This window comes from Cervus elaphus, chromosome 23, assembly GCF_910594005.1.
Source record: "Cervus elaphus chromosome 23, mCerEla1.1, whole genome shotgun sequence".
Classification (NCBI taxonomy): domain Eukaryota; kingdom Metazoa; phylum Chordata; class Mammalia; order Artiodactyla; family Cervidae; genus Cervus; species Cervus elaphus.
The window spans coordinates 76,173,828-76,191,403 of record NC_057837.1 but is presented as its reverse complement, the minus strand read 5'-3'; the positions used below and the strand labels follow the sequence as shown (position 1 = coordinate 76,191,403).

The 17,576-nt window shown below is 51.5% G+C and overlaps 1 protein-coding gene across 1 annotated transcript in view; it reads left to right on the top strand.

Moving 5' to 3' along the window:
- Positions 1-17,576, top strand: part of PREX1 (phosphatidylinositol-3,4,5-trisphosphate dependent Rac exchange factor 1) — a 176,392-nt gene that overhangs the window by 91,485 nt on the left and 67,331 nt on the right. The window contains exons 5-6 of the mRNA XM_043884896.1: positions 1,091-1,192; positions 17,214-17,375. Of these exons, the coding sequence (XP_043740831.1) occupies positions 1,091-1,192; positions 17,214-17,375 (264 nt within the window). The remainder of the gene's footprint in view (positions 1-1,090; positions 1,193-17,213; positions 17,376-17,576) is intronic.

The window sequence follows — 17,576 nt, the reverse complement described above, 5'->3', positions numbered from 1 at the left end:
GGAATTTGTCTGCTTTCTTGAGCAGTTCCCCAGTGCTTGGAACTGTGTCCAGTGCATAGTAAGCACGCATTGTGTATTTGTAGAATGAATGAATGATTGATAGGATGGGAATCCCTTTTCCCAGGAGTCCTGTTCCATTTCCAGTCTGCGAGCATGCTGTTGAGGAGGAAGGCTGAGACCCCTTCATTGCTGGATGTGCTGGCAGTTTGTTCATTGACTCATTTGTTCATTCATTCATTCACTGGGCTGTGCTGAGCCCTAGCGACTGGACTAGGAACTGTGACTTGGCTAGGGACAGCCCCTCATTAGGGACTGTGAGGGGTGTGGAGAGAGACCGTGGTAGACTTGTAACTTGGTACATTTCTTTCCCATGCATGACTTTCTGCTTTAGTACCCATAGATTCTCTGTAAAGAATGTCTAGTTTTGTTCTGTGTGTCGTTCAAAGCTTTATATAAATGAGTTCATATCATACATACTCTTGTTTCCTTTTTTTGCTCAAGAGCATGTTTTTGAGGTTCACCCATATTGCTACAGAGAGCTTCAGTTCTCCCGTTTTCACGAGTGCGTAGTGTACCGTTGTAGAAATCTGCAAACATTTTTCAGGTTGCCTTCCGTTGTTTGCTGCTACAAACAAGGCAGTTTTGAGTGTCCATGTTCCTGTGTCCTGGTGCGTGTGTGTGAGTTTCTGTAGATCAGGGGTTGGGGGACTTTTCTGTAAAAGGCCAGAGAATAAATATTTTGGGTTTTGCAATTATAAGGTCTCTATTACAGTTACTCAGCTCTGCCATTATAGCTTGGATGCAGTCACGGACAGTATGTAAACAAATGAGTATGGCTGTGTTCCAATAAGAAATTTAATTGACAAAACAGGATTTGGCCCCTGGGCTATCGTTTGTCAACTTCTGATCTAGGGTTTGTGCTGGATTGTAGACCTTACAAATTTCTTCCTGTCCTCGGTGTTGTTAAGTTGCTTCCAAAGTTTTTGCATATAGCTCCGTTTTGCAAGCGCTTCCCATGATTATTTGAGGGTGACCAGACTCCTTGGCTGTCTTTGGTGAGTTCTGATGAAGGTCTCCTGTCTCTTTGCAGAGCTGCATGCTTCTCGGAGGCCGGAAGACCACGGACATCCCTCTGGAGGGCTACCTGTTGTCTCCTATTCAGAGGATCTGCAAGTACCCCCTCCTCCTCAAGGTGAGTCGTTCCCCCTATTCCTTTGGCTGATTAAAAAAAAAAAAATTCTACTGGAGTATAATTGCTTTACAATGCAGTGTCTTTCTCTGATTTTGAACCGACAGAAAATTCAGCTCTGTCAGGCTTAAGCCAAGTATAAAGCTTGCTGGTTTAAGTAGCTGAGAAGCCTAGGGGCGACATTAGTTTTGGGCTGGGCTGCATCCAAGCCAGGGCCCTGCCGCTTTCTTTCTGGTTCAGTTCTGCTTCCCACCTTTCAGCCTTCTTTTCAGTGTGGTAGCAAGTGGCTGTATTTGCTGCAGCCTTGCACCCTATCCAGTTCAAAGACAATGGGGAAGAGAGAACCTCATTTCCAGCAGCTCTGACAGAAGTCCCAAGAGTCATTCAGGTTTTAGCCATCTATGGCCAGGAGAATGCGACATTAGGAATAACTTGGGCCTGAGTCACAGTGCTTGAATTTGAACTGATTACAGTAAGTCTTTGCTTGTGTTATTTATTCGCCTCTCATTTACCTGGACTTGGACACCTGGACTTGGGACCCCTGACCCCATCATGATGAGCTCTGATTGGCTGAGATATGGTCCAATAACAGTGAGCGGGGCAGCGTCATGTTCTGATTGGCAGAGACCAGAGTCAGGTGCTCCACCCCTGAACCATTCACCCTGAGCAAGTGAGCTCTGATTGGCACAGACTTATGTTATGTGCTCCAACCAATCCCTGGATTGCACAGGCCGCAAGTCCAGTGATGGAGAGAGAGGGAGCCCCTCACCAAAGTTTGGGTTCTTTGTGGATGAGGGGTTGGGGCGGGGAGATGGGGCGGGGAGATGCTGGGTGGGCGAACCAGAGCCATCCACGCATCGGCTGTCTCCTTCCCTGCCCACCCACATTTGACTTAGTCTTGGTCAGGCAGACCAGGGGAAGGTGTGCTGCTTGCGTGGGAGCCTGAGAAGCCTTGATTATCAGCTTCGGATTTGGCTTCTGGGCAGGTCCCCGGCTGGGTGGATGGCTCTGCCACCATCTACTGCTTTCAGCCCAGGGTTTTCAGCCCTTAGTCATGGTGGCTGTTGGCCTGGGCCTGCCCTGGCTCCATCCTGAAGGCCTTGCGTCTGACAGCTGTTCTCTGGGGTCCCTGCTGGTGGATTAAGTTGGCTGGTGGTGCCTCATTCACACACCTGCTCACTGGGGCCACACGCGTCTTTGCTCCATGAGCTGAAAGGGAGAGGGAAGGGGGGAAAGTGCTGAGATGGCCAAAAAGTTTCTTCAGGTTTTTCCGTGATATGTAATGGAAAAATTCAAATGAATTTTTGGCCAGCCTGATACTAGGGTATTCTTGAACAACCTTTCTGCTGGAGGCGATGGGTGACCCTTGAGCCTCTGAGTTGGACCAGACCCTTTCAAGGGCCATCCACTCTGCCTGTGAACACAGACCTTTCACGTGTATAACAGTGGGTGGTGGCACCCAGCTCTCCCTATGCTTCCTCTTGCCTGCTGCTGCTTGTCTGCCCTGGGGATCCGGAAGAACCATCTACAGTTGTTGCAGCTTCTTTGATCCCCAAACAGATGTTGGAAATGCCATACGAGGCTCACCTCTTCACCTTGGTGCTGAAGAAGCTCCAGGTGGAACTTGTAAACTGGTAACCTGTAGACTGCAGTGGACCTGCAGATGGGCTTTGTTTGATGTCTTTGGTGTGTTTGCCAAACTTGAATCAGTTGCCAGTGTCCAAGAGTTAGCGTTCTGTGGTGGTTCAGGGCAGGGGCTGGCAAAACTGTGGCCTGTGTGCCAAAATCCAGCTCATGGGCTGTTTTTGTACAATCCGCGGGCTAAGAATGGTGTTTGCATTTTTTTAAAGGTTGTTAAAAAAGCCCCCAAGACAAACAAAGAAGCATATGTGACAGAGACCGGATGTGGCCAGCAAAGCCTGAAATATTTACAATCTGGCCCTTTATAGAGAAAATTTGCTGACCCCTGGATGAGAGCCAGGAACTGCAGTCACAGGCTGTCTGGGTTTGAATCCTGGGTCTGCCATTTACTGGCTGCGTAAACTTGGGGCTTCCCCGTGCCTCAGTTTCCCATCTGTAACACAGTGTTAGTATCAGTACAAACAGGTAGGGTTGATATCGTGATCAAACATTTATTTATTTAATTCTTAACTCAATGAGGTAGGCACTGGGATCAGCCTCATTTTTGAGATGAGGCCCAGAGGCAGAGAAAGGAAGTGGCCCGTTTAAGGCCACACGTTAGGTAAGCAGCAGGGACCACGGGCAGTCCGAGGCTAGAGTTCTGCCCCCTAACCGTCAGGCTACACGGCCTGTTGAGAAGCACTTTGGAGAGTCTAAACTGCCAAAGCGCTGGTGTGTCAGGGGTGCTGGCCTTCTCAGTTCCCTAGATGGGGCCTGGAGAAGGTTGGTAGCCTTGCGTTTTGTGGCTCAGTGGCTGGTCTGCCCCTTCTTTCCTGGATTTCAAATCCTTGAATATGTGACTGATTAGAAGCATCACCAGCTATAGCCCCAGACCCTAGCCAAGGTTGCCTAGGGATTAATGTTTGGTTTCTGGACCTTGGGAAAGTCTAGGATCCCAGTGGCCACTCGGAAAGGCAGTTTCTGTCTTTTAACAAGCCGGGGGGCTGGACCTGTGTCTCCCCGGGGCCTCTAAGCTCACCATGTGAAGTCCAGGTGGGTCTGGGACCTGCTAAGCCCCAGGGGCTGCAGTTTGGTCTGGTGGAGATGCTGGGCTCTGGTTTCCCTGGGCAGAGAGAAACAGAACCCACTGGCAACTGATGCAGGATCAACTGCCCACAGGAAACAGTGATGAAGCAGGGCTGTGGGTTTCCCTCCAGACCAAATGGCTGTTTACACTCCCTGTTTCCTCCATCTCCAGCTGTGTTTATCCGGGGCTCAGAGAGCCCTGGGGACCAGCCAGCAGGGCCCGAGATTCCGTGGGGCCATGCCATGCTCCCGCCCGGCACAGTTGCTCAGAGTGTCCTGGCCTTTGGCACCCGCAGCTGGAATGTTTGCATCAGAAAACAGCTGGGGTGGAGGGGAACTCTTCGTACCCCTCCTGAGTTCCTCCGTCCCGTCACATTTTCCAGCGGATTTCCAAAGATGATCCCACGAGCGTGGGGCAGCTGAGCCCCAACCCTCTGTCCTGCCCCCACCCCCTCCGACTCTGACGCCCTCGCAGCTGTCCCCGTGGCCTTCTGTCTGAGCCCCCTTGTTTGAGCTGAACTTTGAATTGAGGAGGCGAACAGGGTTGAGGAGCCTGGGTGGGAAGGGGGAAGAAGCGAGAATGAAAGCCTCTTTTGGGAACTGCCCCAAAAAGCTGAACTTGAATGTTGCCTAAGAATAGCTGGAACATTCTATTTCAGCCTGCAGCCCAGGCCTGGGATAGACAGTTGGCATTTTCAGGCTTTGTTGAGTTTTCCATCAACGTTTCCAGGAGAATGATTCAGGCTTGGGGTGATGCCCCCGGGGCTCAGATGGCAGGTGCCCGAGGGGAGACCCACTGACTCTGACCCTTGTCGCTGTCGCCGGATGACGTGTGTATCTGACGTTGCTCGCTGCACACCAGCTTCTGCCACACCTCAGGACCGCAGTCACGAGCAAGGCAGACCCAGGGCCTGGCCCAGGAGCTCTCAGTCTGGGACTGGACCCATGTCCATAGTGGAAGAAGGGTTGAGGCCAGCAGGGGGCCAAGTGAGGGTGCCCATCGGCTTCAAGGGGACAGCTGCCCCTCCAGTCCCCTCTTCGCTTTGTCTCCTGCCTCTCTGACCCCTCCCTCTCAGTCTCCTTTGCCGCTTCCTCACCTTGTAGGCCTCCAAGCATAGGTGGGCCCCAGCCTCTGTCCAGGGGCCTTCCTCCATCTGCACTTGTGTCTGCAGTAGCCTCGACCATTCTGTGCCCCTCCTTCTTAAAGAAGATTCAACAGTTGTGCAACCATCACCAGCACAGTAATTTTAGAACATTTTCATCACTCCCGAGAGAAACTCTGGATCCACGAGCAGCCACTTCCCTTTCCCTTCCTCCCCGCCAGACCCCCAGCAAGCACTCATTTACTTTCTGCTCCTGCAACTTTGCCTACTCTGGACATTTCATGTGAGTGCAGTCGTATGAAGTGTAGTTTCTCTTGTCTGGCTCCTTTCACTCAGCAGGGTGTCTTCAAGGCTCATCCAAGTCATTGTGTCCATCACATCTTTATTCCTTTTTATGATGGAATGACATTCCCTTGTGTGGGGATACCGCGTTCTGATGTATCCATTCATCAGTTGAAGGGTGCTTGGGTTGTTTCCACTTTCTGGCTTTTGTGACTAGCGCTGCTGTGAACATCCACGTAGAAGTTCCGAGGTGGACATTCCCATGGCTTCAGACCCCCATCTCTGCCCAGTGACTTCCAGCCTGCACCTCTCGCCTGAACTGTGGGCTTGTTCGTCTTGCCACTGGCTTCTCCACCTGAATGTCTCACAGGCATCTTCTGCCTACCACGTCTGAAACCAAAGGCTGGACTCTCCCCTTCCTCCAGACCTGTCTTCCTTCCAACCTACCCCTTGTCCTCACCTCCGTAAGGAGTCTGATCAGACCTCTTGGGCCCAAACAGGGAGCCATCTTCTGGGACCACTGCTGCAGGGCTGTTGTGTCAGGGACGCTGTTCAGAGTCTCTGCTCCAGGTAGAGCCTTGGGGCCCTGCACAGACTCTGGTGTTTTCTGCACCTCCCACGCCTGTTGGCGTGGTGATGGAGCTGTCACCCACACACAGCCTGAGCACCTCGCCATTCGGTTGTCACCTCTGTTTGCTTGGCCGTCAGGGGTGGGGTGGCCCTGGGGATGGTCTGTGGTCCATCACTAAGGCGGTGTTGGCATCAGTTCTTGGTGCCAGGGGATGACTGGGGAGGGGTGTGTTTCTCAGAGCAGGGGCCGTGTACCACTGGCAGCTCGCCAAAGTGTTTTAGGTGGCACGGGAGAAAACTTTATGTTGGGGTGGGTGGTGGGGGAGAGGAGAAGACAGCACCAAACACAGTGAATCACACGGTGAAGATGGAGCTTTCTTAGCAAATCCCTCCTGTCTTCCCGAATACCTCCAGGAAGCCACGGTTGGTGCTGCGGTGTCTCTGGTTTTTGGAGCTGTTCGTTCATTTCAGTTTAGTCAGTTCAGCTGCTCAGACGTGTCCGACTCTTTGTGACCCCATGGACTGCAGCACGCCAGGCCTCCCTGTCCACCAAGACCCAGAGTTTACTCAAGCTCATGTCCATTGAGTCGGTGATGCCATCCAACCATCTCATCCTCTGTTGTCCCCTTCTCCTCCTGCCTTCCTTCAATCTTTCCCAGCATCAGGGTCTTTTCCAATGAGTCAGTTCTTCGCATCAGGTGTCCAAAGTATTGGAGTTTCAGCTTTAACATTAGTCCTTCCAATGAACATTCAGGACTGATTTCCTTTAGGATGGACCGGTTGAATCTCCTTGCAGTCCAAGGAGACTCCCAAGAGTCTTCTCCAACACCACAGTTCAAAAGTATCAATTCTTCAGCGCTCAGCTTTCTTTATAGTCCAACTCTCACGTCCATACATGATGTGATGTCCATTCATTTACCAATCATTTATTGAGCAACTGTTATGCATCAGGCCCTATACTAAGTGCTGGAGACAGAGTGAACAAAAACTGCCCAAACCCTTTCCTCTGTGTTCTGACATTCTGTGGGGTAGGGTGGGGGGATGGAGTGGGAGGGGAAGAGACTGACAACGAATGAATAGGGAATGTATGCATGTTTAGATGGAATGATTGCAGTGGGGATTAGTAAGGTCCAGGAGTGACAGACTGAGAAAGTGATATTCGTGCAAAGACCTCAAGGAGGTGAGGGAGGGGGCTATACAGGCACCTGGGGGAGGAGTCTTTCAGAGAGAGAAGCCAGTGCAGAGGCCCTGAGGCAGGAGTGCATCTGAGGAATATCTCGGAGGCCAGTGTGAGCAGAGGGGAGGACTTGAGAGGGAGAGTGGGGAGTGAGGTTAGAGAGGTGATGGGCCCAGGTTCCGCAGGGCCTTGTGGGGTCTCCATCTGCTCTGAGTGAGGTGGGCAGCATGGGAAGGTTTTGAGCAGAGGAGAGATAGGATCTTAGTTCTCATGGGATCCCTCAGGCTGCATACGGAGAATGGACGATGGGGTGATGGAGGTGGGGGGGGGGCGTGCACTGACGTGAGTGGTCCTGGACCAGGTCGGTGGTGGGGGAGGTGAGTGCATTTAATGACAACTGCCTTGTCACATCGTTTGCCCATTTTCTATTGGAGAGTTACTGTTTGTATCGATTTGCCAGAGTTCTCTCCCTCCATTCTGGCTACCTCCGGTCATCTCTGTGGAATTCTCTGACCCTGAGGTTATGAAACGAGTTCCTCATCTGCTGGGGTTCTGGCCTTGTCACCATCTTGCCAAGGAGACACAGGAAGTCACAGGTCTCTTCGCTGTGGCCCCCGCTGCCCCAGCTCCCCGAACCGCAGTGCCCACCCTGCGTCTGGCCTCGTGGGCTGAGCCCCGACACCTTGCCCACAGATGCTTCAGCACCTCCGGCTGCACCAGCTCTTTCCCCTGTGCTGAACAAAGATGGCCTGGGGCCACTCGACTCCCTCTGGGTGGGACGCCTGCCCTTACCCGCTCCTTTCAAAGCCAAGCTGATTTTTGATCTTGCTAGGGACCCTCCCAGATCACTCTTCCTGGGAGCGCTGCCTGCATCCTGCTTCCTGCTACACTCTGCATAGTGGTTAAGGGTCTGAGTTTGGGGACTTCCCTGGTGGTTTGGTGGTTAAGAATCTGCCTTCTGATGCAGGGGTCACAGGTTCGATTCCTGGTTTGGGAACTAAGATTCCATACACCATGGGGCAACTAGGCCTGGGTGCCTCAACTAGAGAGCCTGCGTGCTGTAATCTGCAGAGCCTACATGCTCTGGAGCCCGTGTGCAACTAAGACTGGATGCAGCCAAAGATTGATAAATATTAAAAAAAAAAAGAATTTGAGTTTGGAAATCTAGCTCCACCTCTTCTTAGCTGTGTGACTGAGGTTGCTGAACCTCTGTGCCCCCATTACCCGATCTGTAAAATGGGCATGGTCCCATCTAAGGGGGTGGCCACCACTGAGGTCAGCCCATTTTTGTTGTCCGGTGGAAACGCAGACCCAAGGTGGCCAGAACTTCTGCTTTGCTGAGTGAAAAGTGAAAGTTAGTCACACAGTCATGTCTGACTCTTTGCAACCCTGTGGGACTGTAGCCAGCCTGGCTCCTTTGTCCGTGGGGTTCTCCAGGCAAGAATACTAGAGTGGGTTGCCATTCCCTTCTCCAGGAGATCTTCCTGACCCAGGGATCGAACCTGGGTCTCCTGCATTGCAAGCAGATTCTTTACCAACTGAGCCACCAGGGAAGCTTTGCTGAGAGAGCCTGGCAGTAGCATTTGGCCTGCTGGGCCAGGATGGTGACCCAGGCTCTGATACAGTCCTGCCCTGCGCAGCCAGGAGACCAAGGCTCAGAAAGGGGAGGCGACCTGCCCAAGGTCACATGGCATGTCCTGGTCAAAGCCAGAATGGGAACTCCCAGACCTGAGCCCTTTTCCTGTTGTCTTCTCTGCTGTTTCCCCAAGTGGAAGGAAGGAGTTTAAAAGACTCTTCTACATTATTTCTTTTCTCCCATTAATTCATCCAAGGGGCTACAGTTTACAAACATGTAGCAGGGGCTGAAACTGTTAAGATCGGAAACACATTGGCATGAAATATAATTCATACAGTTGCCGCACATGGAGCTTTTGTTGTTTTATGCCAGACAGCTTTTTCAGTTCTGGGTTTTCTTGGACTTCCACATGTTTTTTTGTTTCTTGTTTTCTTTTTCTTGCAAAGGGTGGTGGGTCTTGTCACTGCCCCTTCATCTGCATCCTGCTGTCGCCCTAGATAGGGCATGCAAGGACCCAGAACTGAAATACAGGAAAAATCTTAATAAAAGAGATCAGAGCTTGGCTTGCTGAGCTTTCGATGGGGGTGCCTCAGGTGGAGGTCTGTGGACATAGCCACAGTTGGGTGCAAGATCTGCCCTTCCTGGAGCCAGCTGAAGTATCCACAGAAAGTGGGGGTGCTCCATGGGATCCAGCCCCCATTGGTGACCGTCCCAACCTCCAGGCTGCCGTCTTCTCTTTGTAGAGGAGACAGCATGCCTTTCACCTCTCATGTCTCCTCTGGAGCCTCCATCAAGCCCACGTCACAGTGAGTAGTGGATATTGCCCCTTCTTCCAGTGACAGATCCAGCTATTTTCACACCATGATTTTATGGATCTGTCTTCTCATGGCTGTATCCAGGGGCTCCAGTGATGGTCAGGCTCTTCCCGTCTCCTGGCTCGGTTTTCCTCTGTATCCGCCTTGTTCCCGGGAGTTTCTCGTCTCATGGTTGCTGCACTGGCCTCCAGCAGCCTCAGACCTGCCTCTGATTAGCGTGGCCACGAGGGAGAAGAGAGTGTGTCTGTGTCGTGTAAAGTCCCAGACCCCAGGCTCGTTGGGTGGGCTCAGGTCCCCCAGGGATCAAACTCGCGGCCTCAGCAGTGAAAGTGCAGAGTCCTAACCACCGGGGAATCCCCGCTTTGCCATGCTCTCCTTGAGCTGGGAGCTGTGGCTGGGAGATGGAAGGTTCTTGAACACGCCCTGGGAGCAGGCCTGGAGTGGCCTCGCTTGGACTCCATGACGAGGGAGAGGATGGGAAAGCGGGGGCCTGTCTTCTCCCTGCCTCCTCCTCGCCCCTTTGCCCCGTGTTCTGAATCTTGAGCCAGGCTGGGCCAGAAAGGAGGAGTCGGCTGCAGTCTCGTTTCCTTGATGCCCCGGTTTGGCCTGGAGTTGGAGGCCCCGAGCCCACGCCTCTGGGGACACGACGTGGCCAGCCAGGGTGGACACAAGCAGGTGTCCTTTTGGTAAAGGTGACGGGGGGGGGGGGGGGGGGAGGGGGGGAGGAGGGGGTGACGGGGCCCCCGGCGGAAGTGGCGACTCCTCTGCTCTGACATCCTCTCTTCCAGGAAGCCCTCACCTCAGGCCCCGCTTCTGAAACCACACAGGGCTGGCTGGACGGATGCTGGGGAGAGGTCACCCAGCCTGCGCCTGGAGGGGCTTCCGCTGCTGCTTTGCTGGGTGCCCGGGGCACACCCCCCTCCCTTCTCTGCCCCCAGTTTTTCTAAGCAGTCCCCAGGGCCTGACTCTGCTCAGACATTGCGTGTTTGTTCTAAGAGCCTGCTTTTGGAAGTGTTCATTCCTGACTGGTACTGTTTCTGGAGGGGCCCGTGGATGGGGTTGGGTGTCCACCGGGTCCTGCCTTCTGGCTCGGTGACCTTGAACAAGAGACCTCGCCGCTCTGTCCCTGAGTCTCTTTCCCTGTAGCCTGAAGATAAACGTGGTATCTCAAGGGCTTGCCTGGTGGCTCAGACAGTAAAGAATCTGCCTTTGATGCGGGAGACCTGGGTTCCATCCTTGGGTTGGGAAGATCCTCTGGAGAAGAGAATGGCAACCCACTCCAGTATTTTTGCCTGAGAATTCCATGGACAGAGGAGACTGGCAGGCTACTGTCCATGGGATCGCAAAAGAGTCGGACATGACTGAGCGACCAACACACCTCATTGGGATGATTTGAGGATGAAATGACTTAAGAAATTGAAGTTTAGAACAGTGCTTGGCATACTTAGTAAATACTCAAGTGCTAGCTATTATGATTACTCTTATGACTACAAGTTTCACTGTTATTATTACTACATAGGAATAATAATAAATGTAAGAGCTATTATTAGTATGGAAATAACCATGATAAATATCGTGTCCTTTCCGACCACCAACACTTTTGCATTCATCATTCCGTTTGATCTTGGCCACAACCTTCGGATCTGATTGTGATCCCATTTTATAGATATGCACACTCAGTCTACTTGGACCCTCTGAGGTCTTACAGATGCAGAGGGTTTCTTCTTGGTCATGTAGTTTTCCCAACACACACGTGTGTGTGTGTGTGCCAAGTCCCTTCAGTCATGTCTGACTCTGTGTGACCCCATGGACCGTAGCTCGCCAGGTTCCTCTGTCCCTGGGATTCTCCAAGCAAGACTACTGGAGTGGGTTGCCATGCCCTCCTTCAGGGGATCTTCCTGACCCAGGGATTAAGCCTGTGTCTCTTAGGTCTCCTGCATCGGCAGGTGGGTTCTTTATCACTAAGGCCCCCTGGGAGACCCTCCCCCAGCTCCTCCTGCCCAAGATGCTTAACAGGCAGCTTTGGGGTTCCTTCCAGAAATACTCTTCTCTGGGCCAAGCAAGCCCTGTATGTTCATAAAGCTGTTCCACCTTGGATGTGGATGTCAGGGTTTTCAACACCGTAGTCTGTCTATTTTGAACTTGGCTCTGTTGTAGCTTACTAAGACAGTGTGTTAAATTCTGAATTGGGCAGGAGCCTTCTCACCTCCCTCCTTTTGCATATAAGACCTTTGTTAGTGCAGCTCAAGCTTCCATTAATTTTGAAGATACCCACACTTTATGCTTGTCTGGGATTGACTGGGACATCTTTGGGATTCCAGATCCTTGCAGTCTCTCTGGGATTGTGAAGCAGTAGGGACTCTTTCAAATACAAGGGATGGAAAAACTAGCTCAAGCAGACCTAATTTAAAAAAAAAAAGAAAAAAAGGGGGCTCTACACTTTCACTGCCAGGGCCGGGTTTGATCTCTGGTCTGGGACCTGAGATTCTATAAGCTGCATGATGTGGCCAAAAAAAAAAAAAAAGTCTCACATAACTGAAACATATGTGGATACATGGTTTGAGGTATGGCCAGGTCCAGTTGTCTTTAGGGAATTGCCAAACTCTTTTCCAAAGCTGCTGCACCATTTTAGAGTTCTTCTTGCAGTGTATGAGGATTTTAATTTCTCTCCATCCTCACCAACACTAGTTATTGTCATTTTGATTATAGCCATTCTAGGGGGTGTGAAGTGTTATCTCACTGTGGTTTTGTTTTGGATTTCTGTAATGACTAATGATACTGAGCATCTTTTCATGAGTTTATTGGCCATTGGTGTATTGTCTTTGAGAAATGTCTATTTAAACCTTTTGCTTTTTTAAAAAAAGAATTGAGCTATTTGTCTTTTTATTAAGTTGTAAAAGTTTTTTGTATACACTGTAAACGAGTCCCTTGTTCAATGTGTATTAATAATTTACACATTCTGTAGATTGTCTTTTCTCTTTCTTTATAGTCTTTGAAGCACAATGTTTTAAATTTTGCTTAAGTCCGGTTAATCTAATTTCTTTTAGTTGCCTATACATCTGGTGTCATATCTAAGAATGCTTTGCCTACCCCAAGGTCACAAAGATTTACACCTATGTTTTCTTCTAACTGTTTTATAGTTTCAGCTCTTACTTTTAGGTCTATGATCCACTTGGAGTTAATTTTTATATACAGTGTGAGAAGGAGTCCAACTTTATTTTTTTTTGTATGTGGATACCCAGTTTCCCACTAGCATTTGTTGAAAAGACTGTTCTTTCCCCATTTAATTGTCTTAACGCTGTTAAAAATTTACTGACCAGAAATGTAAGGATTTATTTCCGGACTCTCAGTTCTTTTCCATTGATCTATATACCTGTCCGTATGCCAGTGCAGCACCACTTCTTACAGTTTGGAGATAGAATGCAAGTAAAGGGCAAAGTGTGTGCAAAGGCCCAGGGGCAGGAACAGGCCTTGAGTTTGTAGCTGGGCAGAGTGGAGCCCACACTCCCTTGTGAGCCAAGAAAGCAAAACTAACACTTTTCCTTCAGTTTTGGTCCAGTGAGGAGCCTGGTCAGAAGGCTGAGTGAGTTTCAGTTCTCTATACCCAGCACTGATCTCGGTCAGGACAGACAGACAGAAAAGGGAACTAACCTTTCTCTCATTTTTACTAGCTACTGGGTGTTGGCAGCCCCTCAGGGAACCCATCAGAGGAGGACCCGGGTTTCCTGGTTCGTGTCTTGAGCATCTCTCGCCTGGACCAGTAGCCGCTAGCCAGTCTTCTGGCTTTTACATTCATTTTATGTTCTTGCCAGTGCATCTTCCACTTGGCAGTCAGATGGATTCTGTTAAGGCTAAATAAATGGGATGTTGTTAGGCCTCAGCTCGTACCCGCCCCCCTCCGCCCATTGCTTCCCGAGGCTCTTGGGATGAACCTGAAGAGCACACCCCAGCCTTCCCTGATGTGTTTAGCGCGTACCTCCAACCTCATCACACATGTTTTCTTTCTCACTCTGCTGCAGCCTCTCTGGCCTCCTTGCTGTTTCTTGCTGCCTCAGGGCCTTTGCTTGCGCTCCTCTCATTCCGTCACGTTTTTGCATGGCCCATGCCCACACTTCGCTCAGGTCTCCATCTGGAGGCCCAGCTCCTCAGAGACAGGCCTTTGCACCTCCCTCACTGTCTGTCCTCATTTTTCACTTATCACTTATCCATCATATAACATATATTTATTAGAGAGGAAAGTGTTCCTGTTTAACTCTCAGAAAAGTTATAAAACAGTATAGCGGTTCAGAGCATTGACCCCAGAGCCAGACTGGTTAGGCTCCAATCTGCTCTGTGACCTCAGGCAGATGGCTTGACCTCTCTGGGCTTCAGTCCTCACATGTGTCAAATGAGGGTAAAAGCAGGAACCATCTCACGGGGCTGGTGTGAGGGTTCCAGGAGCCTGACAAGAATGTACGCCCTCCCCGAGTGTTAGCTCTTGTTATTACTGTCAGTGGTTAACGTGCCACTTGTGGACTGTTCTCCCTTTCTTGTGAGCTCCTGGAGGGCTGTCTTGGGCTCAGTCTCTGTTGAGTTTGGGAACCAATGGAAATACGTCCCTTGTGTAGGGTTGGCCAGAAAGTTTGTTCGGGTTTTCCTGCATGCTATTAAAACCTGAACAAACATTTTGGCCAACCCAATGCAAAGAGCTCGATACTCAGTGACCGGCCTGCCTCTGCCTCACTTCCTCCTTGATGCCTTTCCGGCCCACACTGTCCTTCCCCTTCTCTGATTTATCACGGGCCCTTTCACCACTTGGGGCTGTTGTCTGGGCCCCTCCCCTCCCCGCCCCTCCCCCTCCCCGCCCCTCCCCGCCCCTCCCCTCCCCCCTCCCCTCCCGTCCCCCTCTTCCCTGGAGCACCTTTCCCAGCTCACTTGCCTCCAGAGAGAGGGCTCCATCTCCCCCTTTTGCTTCCCCGCTGGCCTGTCCCTGGCCCAAGGCAGGCGCTCAGAAAACCCCTAGGGTCTGAGGTTACAGAACATCTGGACCTCAGCACCGTTAGGATATGCTTCTGTTCTGGCAGAGAAGAGATAAAAGTGGCTAGAGGAGGGCCGTGTTTGAAACTGGTGCTCCGCAGGGTACGCTCTGAACGCACCCGACACCCGGCCGGCCCTTTGCTGCTCGAAGGCTCAGCTCACGCGTCCTGTTCTGCGGCGACAGGCCTGAACCTGGCCAGAGGAGACTCAGTGCTCACCGAGGCTGTCCTTTCCTAGCCGGGTGGCTTTCCCCACGGTGTCTGATTTACCCCTCACCAGGGGCTTCCCTGCTGGCTCAGCTGGTAAAGAACCTGTCTGCAATGCAGGAGACCTGGGTTCAATCCCTGGGTCGGGAAGATTCCCTGGAGAAGAGATAGGGTACCCACTGCAGTATTCTTGGGCTTCCCCGGTGGCTCAGCTGGTAAAGAATCTACCTGCAATGCAGGAGACCTTGGTTTGATCCCTGGCTTTGGAAGATCCCCTGGAGAAAGGAAAGGCCACCCACTCCAGTATTCTGGCCTGGAGGATTCCATGGACTGACAGTCCATGAGGTTGCAAAGAGTCAGACACGACTGAGCGACTTCACTCACTCACCCGCTCACGATAGACTCAATGAACATGAGTTTGAGCAAACTCCAGGAGATAGTGAAGGACAGGGGGCTGGCTTGTTGCGGTCCATGGGGTCGCGAACAGTCGGTCATGACTGAGCCACTGAACAACAACAACAGATGACCATGAGCAGAACCAACAGATGACCATGAGCAGAACCAGACGGCCAGGTCCAGATCCAGGTTCCGCCTCTTACTTCTCAGAGGCCTTGGTCCTTCCCGCTGAGCCTCCGTCTCCTCATCTGTTAAACGGGATAATAACAGAACCTACAGGCACAGGGTAGAGGCTCAGTAGGCATTGACTGCTGCTTGCAGCCATCGTCACCATCTTCCTTCTCATCACTGGTTTTCTTTTCTTTTCTTAAAATTTATTTATTTAGCTGTGTCGGGCCTTAGTTGTGGCATGTGGTATCTTTGATCTTTGTTGCAGCAGATGAGATCTTTAGTTGCAGCTTGCAAACTCTTAGCTGAGGCATGTGGGATCTAGTTTCCTGAGGGGCTCAAACCTGGGCCCCCAGCATTGGGAGCACGGAGTCTTAACCCCTGGACCACAGGGAAGTCCCATCACTGGTTTTCAGATGATAAACCTGCAGCCCAGCGTGGAGGGCATCTGGGCCAAGGTCACCCAGCTGCCCAGGGGCGGAAGCAGCCCTGGAGCCCACCTGTGGCTGTGCTGGGAACCAACTGGCTGGAGCGTCATATCTGTCATTTTTGAGAGAGTAGAGAGATGGAGAGATACTGAAACATTTGGGCACACTGAGGCCAGCTGATTAGAGAAAATTATCTGTGCCAGCCCGGTCCTGTCGGTTAGGTGGTGCAGCCTGAAAATCTCCTCTGATATCTCGAGGCCTGGCTAGTCTCTGCGTCTCGGTTCCTTATCACACTTCCTACGGGGCTGAAACTCTTGGATTAAGACTCACCTGTCCTCTGGAATGTCCCAGCCTGTGCTGTGGTAAGATGGGAGAGGAGAGTGAGAAATGGTGGGGCGGGGCTGGGAGATCCAGGCTCCTGATTGGGCTCTTTATATCTTTTCTCCATGTCCCATGAAGGCCAGCGGTTCTTCTTCTTCTTTCTTTTTTTTGACAGTGCACCATTTTTAAACACTTTATTGAAATTGTTACAATATTACTTCTGTTGTTTATGTTCTGGTTTGGCCAGGAATCTTAGCTCCCCAACCAAGGATTGAACCTGTACCCTCTGCCCTGGAGGGCTCAACTGCTCGACCGCCAGGGAAGTCCCCAAGGTGTTCTTTATACCCATTTTACAGATGAGAAAGCTGGGGGCCGGGGAGGGGCAGTGTCTGTGACTGCCTCTGTGATCTACCAGACTCTGCCTCTGACTCGCCCTCTTTCTCCTCTCTCTCTCGTTTTCTCTCCTCCAGCCACACTGCCTCCGGGATGTTTCCCTTTCGCTCCCCACGCGCTCCCACTCTGCCCCTTTGCATTTGCTGTCCCTGCTGCCAGCCATGCTCTTGCCCCAGATTTTTGCAGGAGTCCCTCCTTGGCTTTGTCTGCACTCTCTGTTCAGATGTCAGCCCCCTCAGAGGGAACCTTCCCTGCCCTCCTTTTTTGAAAGACCACCACCTTGCCCAAGACCTTGTAGCCCCTTGTTCTGATGTGTCTTCATAATATTTGTCTAATCTTAAGTTATATACTTGATTTTTTTTAAGCCCATCTTCTTTATTAGAATGTAATATCCACCAGGGGCTTCCCAGGTGACTCAGTGGGTAAAGACTCCTCCTGCAGTGCAGGGGATGTAGGAGACAGGGGTTTGAGCCCTGGGTCAGGAAGATCCCCAGAGGAGGGCTTGGCAACCCACTCTGGTATTCTTGTCTGGAGAATCCCGTGGGCAGAGGAGCCTGGTGGGCTGCAGTCCACAGGGTCCCCGAGTCTGACACTACTGAGCGACTGAGTATGCACGCATGCAATATCCACCAGGTGAAGAATTTTTCTAGTTTATTAACAAATGTATCCCCCAGAACGCTGTCTGTTTTGGAGGAGCTGCTGAGGGGACGTTTACTGAATGTGTGAATGAATGAATGAGGTTCCCCAGCTCCAGGTCCCAGTTTGTTCAGAGCAGAGTTGGGACTTGGCTCAGACCTGGGTGACCTGGAGGCTGTTTGGTGCCCTCTGGGTTCAGGTCGCTCACCCCTGCCCTCTCCTCTAACCTAGGAACTGGCCAAGAGGACCCCTGGCAAGCACCCCGACCACCCCGCGGTCCAGAGCGCCCTGCAGGCCATGAAGACCGTCTGCTCCAACATCAATGAGACCAAGCGGCAGATGGAGAAGCTGGAGGCCCTGGAGCAGCTGCAGTCACACATCGAAGGCTGGGAGGTGTGTCTGGGGCAGGAGCAACCTTCTGGGCTGGAGACAGACCCGGGCTGGGGGAGTGCGCAGCTGTGGGTTCACACTGCCGTCTGGGCACCAGCTTTGGCCTGCGGCATATTTTGTTTGGCCTACATGCTGCTTGCAAAAAAAAAAGTTTAATTATTTTTCAGTGAGGTCCACATAAAAGTATGGATTTCAAGTTTCTCT